General features: G+C 44.7%; 1 protein-coding gene across 4 annotated transcripts in view; it reads right to left on the minus strand.

Annotated features, from left to right (window-relative positions):
* Galk2 (galactokinase 2) overlaps positions 1–15,036 on the minus strand; it is an 85,377-nt gene that overhangs the window by 69,703 nt on the left and 638 nt on the right. Inside the window, exon 1 of one of the 4 annotated variants that reach the window (XM_048332805.1) lies at positions 14,771–14,914. The exons of 1 other annotated variant lie outside the window; for it this stretch is intronic. In XM_048332805.1, the coding sequence (XP_048188762.1) occupies positions 14,771–14,835 (65 nt within the window). In that variant the 5' untranslated portion in view covers positions 14,836–14,914. Of the gene's footprint in view, positions 1–6,964; positions 7,152–14,770; positions 14,915–15,036 lie in introns of those variants that run through there. 2 more of the 4 variants (XM_048332807.1, XM_048332806.1) reach the window with 2 other exon arrangements.

Raw genomic sequence — 15,036 nt, forward strand, 5'->3', positions numbered from 1 at the left:
TCATTCTGCTATGTCTGAGTAATAACCTTAGCACAGTGCACATTTGTTAAAGCCTAACATACTCAAATTTTGAATAATCAACTGGTCTTAGGGATTTATTAGTTGCATTCCCAGGTTAGCCTAAACCCTAAGATCTTCCTGTCTTAGCCACCTAGCAATGAGGATAATCACTGGGTGGGGAGGGGTGCACGCATGGGTGGGGGTGGGGTGGTGTGCCTGCTGGTCATGGACCTTGAACTCAAGACCTAGGCACTCTCCCTGAGCTTTTGTGCTCGAGTGCTGGCACTCTACCACTTGAGCCACAGCTCCACTTCCAGCTTTATTGGCAGCTAGTTGGAGATCAAAGTCTCATGGACTTTCTTGCTGTGCTGGCTTCAAACCACAATCCTGAGTAGCTGGATTACAGATTACAGATATGAGCCACCAGCACTTGGCCACAAATCACTTTTAGAAGGCAAAAAGCTATGGGCAATGTAAGAAAATATGAATAGAAATACATTAACAATAAGGTTATAAAACACCTCTTGACAGATCATATAGACAAAAATACACAGAACACAAAAGAGTCAAACAGGGCTTGGAATATTGCTTACATGGTAGAGTGCTTGCCTAGCATGCCTGAAGTACTCAGTTACACATGAACAGAAAAAGCCAGAAGTGGCGCTGTGGCACAAATGGTAGAATGCTATCCTTGAGCTAAAGAAGCTCAGGGACAGTGCCCAGGTCCTGAATTCAAGCCGCAAGACTGGAAAAAAAAAGACTCAAAGAGAAGCCAGGTACCAGTGGCTCACACCTATAATACTACCTACTCAGGAGGCTGAAATCTGAAGATTGAGATTTGAAGCCGGCCTAGACAGGAAAGCCTGTGAGATTCTTTGTGGGGCATGCCGGGATGCCTTGCCTCAGAGGAAGTCCCAGCCAGCCCCACCTGTTTCCCAGCCCCAGGGTCATGTGTGGCTATTACACGGGAAAGGCGGCTCTAGCTGGCCCGGCCTCCCAGCCTTGGGACCACCTGTGGCCAAGATGGTGCCTGGTGGTGTGAACCTGGAGGCGGTCCTGTGGGCTGTGACATAGAATTAGGCCGCCTCTTAGGATTGGTCCCTCAGCCCTCCACCCTTGACGGACAGCTCAGGCCGCCCCTCACAGTCCTTAGATAGGTGCATGCACATACAGCCCTCCCCTTCCTGCCGATCTTTGACCTGATTGGCTCCGGTGCCTTATTTAAAAGAGCGGGATCAATCTCAATAAAGGAGACTTTGCACTGATTTAGCACCCAGGCCTTCTGTTTGTCCTCCGGTAAGGGAGGGCTGGGTGTGGGCGGTCCATTGACCCTTTCCTCTTCTTGGCTCGCCTGGTCAGGGTGTGTTTCCCCATCTCTCCTGCAGGTGGGGGGGGGGGGGGGGCTAGAGACCCCGACAATTCTTACTTCCAATCAACTACCAAAAAGCCAGAAGTGGAGCTGTAGCTTAAGCAGTAGAGCATCTTCCCTGACCTGAAAAGGCCAACTGAGAGTTTGAAGCCCTGAGTTCAAGCCCCAGTACTGGTGCATGCAAACAGACACACATGCACCATGCACACACACACACACAATGGATAAAGTAGATTTTATGGCTATATAAAAATGTCAGACACTATATCTTGGTAATACGTAATTTAACAGCACATGGACATTCACAAATACTCATACAGAATTAGCCACAGTAATTAGTAAAATCTACAAAATAAACAATACTCTGCAACAACATTCTGTAACAACACTCTTGTAAACAACACTCTGACCCCAATGCAACCAAACTGGAAATAATTAGCTAGAACAAATCATGGAAAGGTTCAAACTTGCCTGAAAACTTCTCAAGTACTTCTTCAAGTAACTCTTGGATTGAGACAGACAGAAAGAGAAAGAGGCAGTTAGACAGAGAAAGCCAAAGAGAGAGAACTGAAGTATAGCCTTTCTTAAAAAATAACAGGGGCTGGGGATATGGCCTAGTGGCAAGAGAGCTTGCCTCGTATACATGAGGCCCTAGGTTCGATTCCCCAGCACCACATGTACAGCATGTACAGAAAACGGCCAGAAGTGGCGCTGTGGCTCAAGTGGCAGAGTGCTAGCCTTGAGCAAAAGGAAGCCAGGGACAGTGCTCAGGCCCTGAGTCCAAGTCCCAGGATTGCCCCCCCCCAAAAAAAAATAAAAATAATAACAGGGCCGGGGATATGGCCTAGTGGCAAGAGTGCTTGCCTTGTATACACAAAGCCCTGGGTTCGATCCCCCAGCACCACATATATATAGAAAACGGCCAGAAGTGGTGCTGTGGCTCAAGTGGCAGAGTGCTATAATTGAGCAAAAGGAAGCCATGGACAGTGCTCAAGCCCTGACTTGAAGGCCCAGGACTGGCAAAAAAAAAAAATAAACAAATAAAATAAAATAAATGTACTAATAATATTCAAGCTACAAAATAATCCTATAATCAAACACCCCAAAACAGTGACATGTGTCAGGTACCAGTGGCTCATGCCTTTAATCCTAGCTATGCAGAAGGCCAAGGTCTGGGGGTGACAACTCAAAGCCTAAAAAGTCAGTGAGACTCTTATCTCCAACTAACCACCAAAAAAGCCCCAAAAAAAGGTGTAGATCAAGTACCAGTCTTGAGTGAAAGAGCTAAAAAACATTACCCAGGTCGAATACAAGCCCCAGTACCAGCAGAAAAATAAACAAACAAACAAAAATGGTGAAATATATCTTTAGGAATAAGCCAGAAATTTAAGTGAAAAAGTAAGATATACAATTCTTTCACTTATTTAAAATACCATGTCTTTTTTTGTTAAGTAAGGAAATGATTCGGAATTGTAAACCAAATGGATAAACTTCTAGGAAGGAAAGTAGGAGCAAGCAGCAGAGGGTAGAATCATAGGTAACAGCTAAGAAACTATGAATTCAAGCTTTACTGAATATGCATTTAAATATTCCCAATCTTTTATATTAAAATGCATTTGGGTTATTCAGATAGCTGAGGTGGTAGAACTCTTCTTCAAGTGTTCATACAGTAACACATATGGCAGCATTCTTCCTAAGAATAATGTGGAAGCAATCTAAAAGACAACTGATAAATGGGTGGACAAAATATATACTCTATATATACAACAGAATATAGACTATAAAAAGGAATAGCATACCAATACATATTGCAATACTGATACATCTTGAAGTCATGCTAAGTGAAAAGTCCCACTAAACAACATTCCCACACACACACACAAAAAAAAACAACAACAACCTGTATTGCCAGGTGCTGGTGGCTCATGCCTGTAATCCTAGATACTCAGGAGGCTGAGATCTGAAGACTACAGCTGGAAGCCAGCCCAGTTAGACTCTTATTTCCAATGAACTACTCAGAAAAAGCCAGAAGTGGAACTGTGGCTCAAGTGACAGAATGTATTAGCCTTGAGCAAAAGAATCTCAGACACAATACCCAAACACAAGTTCAAGTCCCAGGACTACCACAAAAAAAAAAAACAACAGTATTTTATGATTTCATTTATTTGAATATCTGGAGTGCCCAAATCTATTATGACAAGAAATAATTGATAGATGCTTAAGGCTTGGGCGCTGTGGGGTGTGGGATGACCCAGGGTAATAATTTAAGTGGTGCTGGGAGTTTTCTGAGGTTAGAAAATGCTCAAAATTTGATTGCAGTGATGGTTGCAAAACTCTGTAAGACTAAAAACCATTTAATTGAAAACTTCAAATGGGTGAATTATAGGGGATATGAAAATCAAGTAAGAATCCAACAATTTAAAACTTAATCCTTAAAAGAAGGAGAGAAAAGGGCTGGGAATATGGCCTAGTAGTACAGTGCTCGCCTCGTATACATGAAGCCCTGGGTTCAGTTCCTCAGCACCACATATATAGAAAAAAGCCAGGAGTGGTGCTGTGGCTCAAGTGGTAGAGTGCTAGCCTTGAGCAAAAAAAGAAGCCAGGGACAGTGCTCAGGCCCTGAGTTCAAGCCCCAGGACTGGCAAAAAAAACAGGAGAGAAAAACATTGCTGATAAAGATGCAAGGAAAGCTAGAACCTGTCTTAACACTTCTAGTGAGCAAGCATGTGTTGAATACAGCAAGAACATACCGTGCTTTTTTTTTTCTATTTGACTCTCATAGGAAAACAAAACAAAACAAAACTGTCAAGCATTGGTGGCTCACAGCTGTAATCCTAGCTACTCAGAAGTCTGAGGTCTAGCCCAGGAGGAAAGTCCATGAGACTCTATTCTCCAAAAAAAGCTGAAAATGAAGCTGTGGCTCAGGTGGTAGAGGGCTAGCCTAAAGCACAACAATTTTAGGGATAGCACCCAGGCCCTTGGTTCAAGCCATAGGACAGTGCACGCATGTACACATACACACACACACACATGCAGTACAAAATGTATAACATGGTTAACTAATGCCACTGCTCACAGCCTATGAAGTTGAAAGGGCATCTCGAGGAGAGAGCTAGAGTTTCTGACAGAGAGACAGGCTCTACTCAAGGTCCCAGAGAATTATATCTACCAGTCAAGTAGATTCATAGATTATTCTGTTTAGATTTAGCAAAAACCATCCCTCTTAAAATCAATATGTGCCCTCAAAACACTCCTGCAAGCCAGGAGCCTGTGTAATCCTAGCTACTCAGGAAACTGAGAGCTGAGGATCCCCGTCCAAAACCAACTGGAGCAGAACATTCTCAAAGACTCTTATCACCAATTAGCCAGCAGAATGCCCTAAGTGAGGTGTGGCTCAAGTGGCAGAGAATCAGCTTTGAGCAAAAAAGCCAAGCAAGAGTGTAAGGCCAATTTTAAGCACTAGTACTAGCATGCACACATACACGCACCAAGACTACTCTTACACAGATTCCTGAAAACAAAACATAGCTGGAAGCTAATAACTGCAGTGCACACCTATTTAGTAAACAAGAAGATAGGGGAGCTTATTATGAAGTCTTCTGTAGCTAGCACAGAACAAATACCAACATTAAGAATTTGTTGGGATAGTCTGTATTTTATATATTTAGAGGTTTATGTACTATTGGGGATGTTTCTCTGTGCTGTTTTGGACAAAATAAAGACTTCCAGTGTTAAGGCCACATTCTTAAACCAAGAAAAAAGTTGGGGGCGGGGGGACCTGGGAATGTGGCTTAGTGGTAGAGTGCTTGCCTAACATGTATGAAGCCATGGGTTCCATTCCTCAGTACTACATCTTGAAAAGGCTGGAAGTGGTGCTGTGGCTCAAGTGGTAGAGTGCTAGCCTTGAGCAAAAGGTGCTGAGAGTCCAACCCCCAGGACTGGCAAAAAAAAAAAAAAAGAATTTGACACATGACTAAATACAATAAGAATCATGAGGGCTGGGGATATGGCCTAGTGGCAAGAGTGCCTGCCTCGGATACATGAGGCCCTGGGTTCGATTCCCCAGCACCACATATACAGAAAACGGCCAGAAGCGGCGCTGTGGCTGTGGCAGAGTGCTAGCCTTGAGCAGGAAGAAGCCAGGGACAGTGCTCAGGCCCTGAGTCCAAGGCCCAGGACTGGCCAAAAAAAAAAAAAAAAGAATCATGAAAGACAAAGCACACTGAGGAAATTGGCTAAACATTGCTTCACTTTTAGTGTATGTACTTTTGTTCATCATCCCTCCTGCAGAGTAACTGTAGGCACTAATCTTTATATTAAAATCATATAAAATGATCATATAAAATCATTTAAATGAGGCATGGTGATACATGCCTATACGCCAATCGACTCAGGATAAGAGAGAAGGATCCTGGTCCAAGGCTGGCCTAGTCAAAAGCACAAGATCCTATCTGAAAACTAAAAAGCAAAAAGACTGGGACATGGCTCAAACGGTACAATTCTTGTTCTGACCAAAGGGCGTGAGTTCAATCCCCAGTACTGCCAGCAAAAAACAAACGTGTGTATGCATGCGTGCAAATCAATAACATATATGTGTATAGTATGTGTGTGCATAATATAAAGAACATATTTCTAATTTATACATAAATATATTTCCTGCAACACCACCAAAATAGGGGCTGCATTTACTTTCAGGTGACAAATTCCTCACGAGACTCTTTTGAAGCAGGGTTTTCTCCGTGTCCTAACTCATTCAAACCCATCAGGGCAACACAGTACAGTGCAAGCACCTCCAGAAAATGTTACAACACCCAAGACATTAAGTAGTAGTCCAATGCCATGCTGGCCTCTATTTAAAAAACAGAACAAAACATTCCTGACAACTAAATTTCATCCTTTTGCTGGATTAAGCACTCCTTTCAAATTATGCTGAAGTATAATATTGTCAGCTGACATAAAACTGCAATCAACCAGGAAGTAGGAAGACTTTAGAGGAAAAAAAGAAAAAAGAAAAAACCTGGGGGGGGCGGGGGGGGCAGTTAACAGCCAAGCAGGAGAGGACCCCACTTCAGAAAGCCCCTTGGCTAATGCAGCAAGTGAGACGTCAACGCGGCCTCTGCCTGATAAAAATCGGAACAAATGTTCTCCCGTGGGCGCCGCTGAACCGGGAGCTCCTCGGTGGCTTAGGGACTGGCGACGCGGGAATCCCTTCGATGGCAGTTCTGGGATTCCTGGCTTCGTTTTGTTTTTGAACAAGAGGTAGCCGGAGAGCGAGGGAGAGCGAGGGAGGGAGCGCTGGGTTTCCCCCTAACCACGGGCTCGGAAGCGGTGTCCCCCGGCGGGCGGGCGGAGGGCGAGGCAGCGCCGGGCGGGCGGTGTAGGGGGGGAGCCCGGCAGGTGGGAGCGCGGCGGGGAGGGTCGGGGGCGTCTTTCCAGTGAGACCAAGCCCCGGGCCCACGGAGGCACCCCCGGGGTCCGGTCCGCCTCCCCCGGGACAACGCAGGCCCGGGCCGGGCCCCAGGCCGCGCTGCCCTCGCCCGGCCGGGCCGGGCCGGGCCAGCCCCGAGAGGCCACGACGTGGCGCCTTCTCCCCACCTGGGCTGCGCCAGCGCCCGGGCGCGCGTGCCCGGGCCCTCCGAGGCCATGGTCGGCGGGCTCCTCGGCTTTCCCGCAGCTTCAGGTGGGTGAAGCCCAGCCAGCTCCCGGCTCCCGGGCAGTCACGAGATGGACAGGGCCCGAGCTTCCTTCCGGAGGACCCGGCCCGGGGCTCTGCGGAACTGCGGTGGCTCGGTGGAGGTGCTCCCCCGGCCGGCCGGCCGCTCGCTCGGCTCCGCCCCCGGGCCCGGCCCCGCCCCGGCGAGCTCAGACTCCCGCCGGCCGCCCGCCTCGCTGTCAGCGGTCTCTCCCCCTCCTCCCTCTCCACCCCCCCCCCCCCATCCCCACAGATGCAGCACTTGATAGATGGCTGTGCTCATCCAGAATGCGGGCCTCAGGGCACACGATCAACAGTGGAGAGGAGGAGGACATCGAGGCTGACCCTCGGCATCCAGCTCAACTCCTCGATTTCGAGTCACCTAGGCGCCCTGTCTCCAGAGCTTCACCGGGCCCACACCTCGCGACCAAAGTTCCGATCGTATTTTCAAACAATACGCTGCACATTGTCTGCCTCACCCCCACACACACCACTGCCACCTCTGGATCTCAAAACAGGTCCCAAGGGCGGAGGGCCCCCAGTACCCAGGACAGGGCCCAGCCCGCGCTCGGTAATGAGCAGGCGTGAGCCGGAAGGAAGGGCTGGGAGGTGAACCGTGTGTCTAGGAGCACATTGGTCACTGAGAGCAAAACGCGAACTAAAATGTTCAACTCTGCACTTTGTAGCCCAGAATACTAAGATTAAATGCAAATGAAGCCAGCTAGCAATAGAAAAATCCTAGGGCTTTCCAATTAAGGAAGTTTGGGCCAACACGCTTTCATTACTCCATTGCTATAATAAAACACACGAGAATCGGAACCTCCCTAGACACCTCCTCAGATCTACCAGTATTTATCCTACCTTCCTTGTGCCAAGAGTCATACTAAGAAAGCACTCTCCACAATGCATCACTATCTCTTTTTGGTCCCCAACACTCCTCATGGGGTTGAGCAAACATTGTCACTTTTAAGAAGACATTACTAAGACAGGGATGGAGTGGGTGGTAGGGCACTCCTATGCGACTGGGGTTACAGGGATGAGCCACAGCACCTGGTCCACAATGTGTCTTACTATCCCAAGGCAACCTGGGATAAATTGGGGAACACTTGTGACTGACCGTTTAATGATTATACATACCTCTTATCCCTTATTTAAACCTAAATCTTTCCTCTCTTAAGCTGCATGTCATAACTGAAAGCTAAGCTGAAATGCTTACTCTGCCTTTCCATGGAACGGTCATACCACATTAAAAATCCTTGTCTGCCCTTCACCACGACTCATTCATCTCCCCTTTGCTTGTTGGGGTGAGTGGCTGGACCTGAAATGTGGAACCCCCTAGAGTGAAGCCTCTGACTTAAAAATCACACACTAGTCACAAATTTGATTCCTTTCCCTAATAAAGTGTATGAGATATGCTACAGCTGAACTTAAGAAGGCAATTTTGTTTTACTACTGGATGCCCGTTTGACTTCTGCACTCCTCCACCTTTCACTATGCTCCTACTAGCTGACAAAGCTTTATGGACTGCACTGGATGCCTTTATCCTACAGCTTCTGCATGCATTTGGGCAATAGAAGAACTGGCACTGGCACGACATGACAGTAATAGAACTGAGAGGTTAAAGTACCCCTCGATGGCGGCTACTGGAAGGCCCTAACCTCTATGGTTCGGGTCCCTGCTGAGCTCTTGGCTCTGGCAACCCATTTCTTCCCTATCCACTTCAAGCTCCATGGGCATCACACTATCATGACTTCTAGACTACTGGTAATCTCTGTATTTTGCCTTCTTTGTTTCCCTTAATTGTATCAACACTCCTGCTAGAGTAGCTGGAAAAGACTAAGTACACTAAGTATTGGTGAGAATATGGGGCAACTAGTATTCTATACACATATGATGGGTGTGAAAAATAATAAAGCCACTTAGGAAAACAATTTGCATTCTTAAAACTTTAGACATATAACTACCTATGATCCAACCATCAATACTAAGAATTTATCTATGTTTGGATCAACTACTATGCAACAATATTACCATACACTTAGTGGCATCAAGCAAATATAGTTACTGTTTAGAGTTTGATTTTTTTTTTTTTTTGCCAGTCCTGGGGCTTGAACTCAGGGCCTGAGCACTGTCCCTGGCTTCTTTTTTGCTCAAGGCTAGCACTCTGCCACTTGAGCCACAGCGCCACTTCTGGCCGTTTTCTATATATGTGGTGCTGAGGAATCGAACCCAGGGCTTCATGTATGCGAGGCAAATACTCTACCACTAGGCTATATTCCCAGCCCCGAGTTAGATTTTTTTTTAACTGTATTTTTTGGTCTTTTCTTTTTTTGGTACTGAGGATCCAACCCAGAAGGACGCAGTTACTAGGTAAGCACTTTGCCACTGAGCCACAAACACACAGCTATTATACCACAATTTCTTTGACTTTCAGAGTCAGCTGAAATGGGTCCTCTAGAGAAACACAAAATCTTATCTGAGACTCAAATGGGGAAGGATTCATAATCCAATGGCAGCTGGCTTTTAGCAGAAGTTAGCTCTCATGGGTTGTCAGACTAAGACCACAGTTGTCTGTTGGCTTTTGGCCAGACACAGCCCTCAGATTCCTGCCACATGGTCCTCTGAAACCTGGGCACTTGCTTTCCTCAAAGCCAGAAAAGCCCCTCTCTCCTAGCTAGAGGGGCTTAATAGTTATATGTAATGTAAATCATGTATACACCATATCAAAGATATCAACTGTTTCATACTGTATTAGTTAGAAGCAAGACACAACTTCCACTCCCACTCAAAGGGCAAAGAATTATGCAGCAGCATCAATAACCTTGTGGACACCAGAGTTTATCAGGTTACCCACAAGATAGGAAATCTGACCACACAAAAACCTGACTCTGAGACATAAATGGAAAGAAAACAAATATTCAACAGCAAGCAGATAAATTGGAATCATATCAATATAATAGATTACTTAAGCCATAAAAAGGACCAATTGGGTGCTGGGGTATAGCCTACTGGCAAGAGTGCTTGCCTCATATACATGAAGCCCTGGGTTCAATTCCCCAGCACCACATATACAGAAAACGGCCAGAAGTGGCACTGTGGCTCAAGTGGCAGAGTGCTAGCCTTGAGCAAAAAGAAGCTCAGGCCCTGAGTCCAAGCCCCAGGACTGGCCAAAAAAAAAAAAAAAAAAAAAGGACCAATTTGTACGTGCAACAATCTCACAAATCACCAATTATACTGAGAAAGAGAAGGCAGACAAATGAGAGTATACATGTTTGATTCCAATACTCTTAAGTGTTGAGCCAGGCACTGGTGCCTCATGCATGTAATCCTAGCTACTCAAGAAGCTGAGATCTAAGGATCATAGTTCAAAGCCAGCCAAAAGTCCATCTTATCTAATTAACCACAATTTTTTTTGTTTGGTTTTGGTTTTGGTTTTTTTCCAGTCCTGGGCCTTGGACTCAAGGCCTGAGCACTGTCCCTGGCTTCTTTTTGCTCAAGGCTAGCACTCTGCCACTTGAGCCACAGCGCCCCTTCTGGCCGTTTTCTGTATATGTGGTGCTGGGGAATTGAACCCAGGGCTTCATGTATGGGAGGCAAGCACTCTTGCCACTAGGCTATATTCCCAGCCACCCTGGCTTCTTTTTGCTCAAGGCTAGTCCTCTGCCACTTGAGCCACAGCACCACTTCTGGCCTTTTCTATATATGTGGTGCTGGGGAATTGAACCCAGAGCCTCATGTATACAAGGCAAGCACTCTTGCCACTAGGCCATATTCCCAGCCCGCCACAATTTTTTTTTTAAAAGCCAGAAGTGGGGCTGTGCATCGAGTAGTAGAGCCTTGAGCAAAATGACTCAGGAACAGCACCTACGCCCCAAGTTCAAGCCCCAGTCCCAGAACCAAAAAACAAAAATAAAAATAAAAAGGTGGAGGGGTTGAAACTGGAAATTAAGGCATAGGAACAAAAAAATAGATTAGTGGCTTCCTGGGGGAAATGAAGGGGGTGGAGATAAATGACCAAAGACCCTCTGCAAGTATTTTATGAAGAAACTTCTGGTGCTAAGAGATGTGACTCAAGAGGTACAGGGCCTGCCTAGCAAGTGCAAAGCCCCAAGTTCAAAGCCCCAGCACTGCACACACACACACACACACACACAAAAAGAAATTTCTGTGGGCTGGGGATATGGCCTAGTGGCAAAAGAGCTTGCCTCGTATACATGAGGCCCTGGGTTCGATTCCCCAGTACCACATATACAGAAAACGGCCAGAAGTGGCGCTGTGGCTCAAGTGGCAGAGTGCTAGCCTTGAGCAAAAGGAAGCCAGGGACAGTGCTCAGGCCCTGAGTCCAAGTCCCAGGACTGGCCCCCCCCAAAAAAAGAAATTTCTGCAGTGATAAATGTGTTCACTATCTTGGTATGGTGATAGTCTCACAGGTGTACTTATATAACAAAATTAGATTGGTCAAGTATATTCAACTTAATACCTCAATAAAACTCGTTACCTTAATAATGCTGTTGTTAAAAATATTTCTTAAAAACAAAAGATCTGGGCCCAAGGCCCAGGACTGGCCAAAAAAAAAAAATCTGTCTGTGTGTGTGTGCGCACACGCACGCATGCATATGTATGTGCTGGTCCTGAGGCTTGAACTCAGGGCCTGGGTGCTGGACCTGAGCTTTTCTGATCAAGACTAGTGCTCTACCATCAGCTCCACTTCTGGCTTTTTTATTTTATTTTATTTTGGTGCTTAATTGGAGTTAAGAGTCTCACAGACGTTACTGCCCAGGCTGGCTTCCAAGCAGGATCCTCAGACCTCAGCCTCCTGACCAGATGGGATTACAGGTGTGAGACACTGGAATCTGGCTCAAAAGATCTACTTTTAACTAGGGCACTGTGTCATACCAAAGCACTCCATAAAATAATTTACCATCGAATAAAACTGGTGCCAAGAAAAATAAAAAAGTGTCTTACCTGCACAAAGTACTCAGTATAAGGTATGTGAAGGAATATTAAAATGGACTTTTATGAACAGGTGGATATTTTGATATACAGAAACATATAAGATTAACTCATTAGTGTGTTTATTAATCAGCAAGTATTCATTAATAACGGTATACACACGTGAAGCACTGTAAAGACCGTTAAATTGCTCCTTTAATTCAGACTGGGCTAAATAAATTTGGGTATAACCAAAGAAAAACTATGGTCAAAATTTAGCTACCATTTTCCTAGTATTTCGGCTTACTTGAATAACTATTTCCCCATTGTAGGAGAAAGATATTACACTGAAAAGCAGCAAATCATACAATAAATTTAATGTAAGTCACCATGCAGTTATATAGATGTGATCATTATGCCCATGGTCAATAATTTCAGATTTTTTTTTATCTTGAATATAAAGCAAAACTAGGAGCCAGCAAGCCTCCTAAAGACCGTGGGATTCTATTTGCTCTTTTGAAGACCGTAAGCTGTTATAGTAGATTATGTAATTTACTATCCTAACTTTTGAGAGGGATGAGTGCTATTATTTTGCTGGATCAACAGTACTAAGCCAGCCTTATATCTAGAAAATGAAGGTTTTGCTTTGTTTTAAAGTTATGAGCTCTGGCTGTGTGGCTCCAGTGATAGAACACCTGCCTGCTGAACAAAAGGCCTTGAGTTTAAACCCCAGTATCCCTACACACACACACACACACACACACACACACACACACACGTTGCAAGGACTAATCCTAAGCTGGACCTCAGAATCTTTCAATCAGCACTTCTATGTGGCATTTAAAAGGCTCTGGGACACTCAAGCCGTGTTGTAAAGGGCGCTTCCAATTCTACAATTTTATGTTTGAAGATGAATTTTTAATATACACTATGTATTAAATGATATCAGGGAGCTGTTCATTGCAATGATCATGTGATGATTACATAGACTACACTTAATTTTAGAAAGTACACACAGCTATATTTAGAGGTGATGTGTCATAGTATCTGCTTCGTGTGTTCAATATACACATACATACAATAAAAGCTGAGTGTGGGCATACATGTGTCCACTATTCTTTCAGTTTTATATATATTTGAAATTTCTCATAGTGAAATGTTGGAACAAAAGGGCTATGAGAGAAAATATTTGTTACAGGTGAGACAGTACAATTGTTTTAAATACAACTTAAGAGCACTATGACCAAGAAGATGTCAAGTGATTACTAAAAATATTCAGACTTTTAGAGAAAATTCCTCTTTTGGAGCTTTTTTCCTAAAAAATATTCCTCTTTTGGAGTTTTCCTAAGAATAAAGGGGAAATTATTCCTTTTTGGAGCTTATTTTTCCTAAGGGTGGGAATCCTCTTTTGAAGCTTTATCCTAAGAAAAAAATTAAACTAACAATAACATTAAATTACAATTGTTTAAAATAGTGCCATTTTTGATACATTCTGAATGTGTAACAATAATAAATCATGCAGCACTGGTACATTAAATGTAGAGCTTAAACTAAAATCATCAAAATAATCACAATAAAAAAAATCATAATCAATGCCTTGGGATGTGGCTTAGTGGTAGAGTGCTTGCCCAGTATGCATGAAGCCCTGGGTTCAGTTCAGTTCCTCAGTACCACATTAACAGAAAAAGCCTGAAGTGGCGCTGTGGATCAAATGGTAGAGTGCTAACCTTGAGCAAAAAGCAGCTCAGGGACAGTACCCAGACCCTGATTTCAAGACCCAGGACTGGCAAAAAAAAAAAAAATCTCAATCAAGAGTGTAATGGGCTTGGAAGTGTACACCTGTAATCTCCGCATTTGGGAGTCTGATGGAGAAGGATCTCTAATTCAAGGCCAGTTGTAGCTCATAATAGTAGTACTACAGGGTCCTGTGATACTAGTTACTCTGGAGGCTGAGATCTGAGGATTGCAGCTGGAAGCTAGCAGGGGCAGGAAAGTCTTCTAAGATTCTTATCTCCAATTAACTAAATAATAATTTTTTAAAAGGCCATCAGTGGAGCTGTGGCAAAAGTGGTAGAGTGCTAGCCCAGGGAGAGAGAGAGACAGACAAACAGACAGAGACAGGCACACAGAGAGAGAGACAGAGGGGGGGAGGGGGAGAGGAACAGGGAGAGAGAAAGAAAGAAAAGGTCACAGGTAGCACCCAGGCCCTAAATTCAAGCCCCAGGACTGAGTCACTCACTCACTTACACATATCAACAAAAATCAGTATGTGTGTACACTAATCTATACTGCCACAATAACTAGGAGCAAAAATATTTTTAAAACATCTATACAATAACTATGAAACATTTGTAGTTCCAAGCAGACAGAACTGGACGTTTACATGGGAATTACTTCCTGTGTGAAAAGCATGGGTTCACCCTTCCCACCCTACCCCCCACCTCCTATTTATTTCAATTTTACTTTTTTCTCTTACTTCGAAAGCCGCTAATGATTTTGTGTGAAACAATATTGCTATATTTTAAAAAGCAGTCTTTAATTCGTTACCTTAATCGGCTCTCTAAGGGCAATAAAATGTAGCTTTCTAATTCGTTGCGGTACTGAATCAAGGAGCCTCAGCTGATGGATGGATGCGTAATTTAGGATGTCCCTTTAATTTTTTGAATATATATTTATGGTGGGCTATGTTACTGAAAAAAAAATCTAACATTCCAGGGAAGCACCCCAGCAACGTGTGGCCTAAGTGTCAGAACCATCATAACATCCGAAATAACTACCTGCTATAGAGGACCGGCGTGCCAGCCTTTCCTCCCCGGAAGGCTTCTGGTCCTAGGCTGCCCATTATTTTCACCAGAAGGGAGAAGAAGGTTCCAGAGTGTAGAGCTTCTGGCGTGAGCTCAAGATTTTCCGAGACCCTCAGAGGCGACGCGTACCACCGCCACCAACCACCACCAACCACCACCGCCACCAACCACCACCAACCACCACCACCACCACCACCACCACAGGGCCCAGTTGCTATGTCTGGTTGCTAAGGCACCAA

The sequence above is a fragment of the Perognathus longimembris genome, chromosome 23 (genome assembly GCF_023159225.1).
Source record: "Perognathus longimembris pacificus isolate PPM17 chromosome 23, ASM2315922v1, whole genome shotgun sequence".
Lineage (NCBI taxonomy): Eukaryota > Metazoa > Chordata > Mammalia > Rodentia > Heteromyidae > Perognathus > Perognathus longimembris.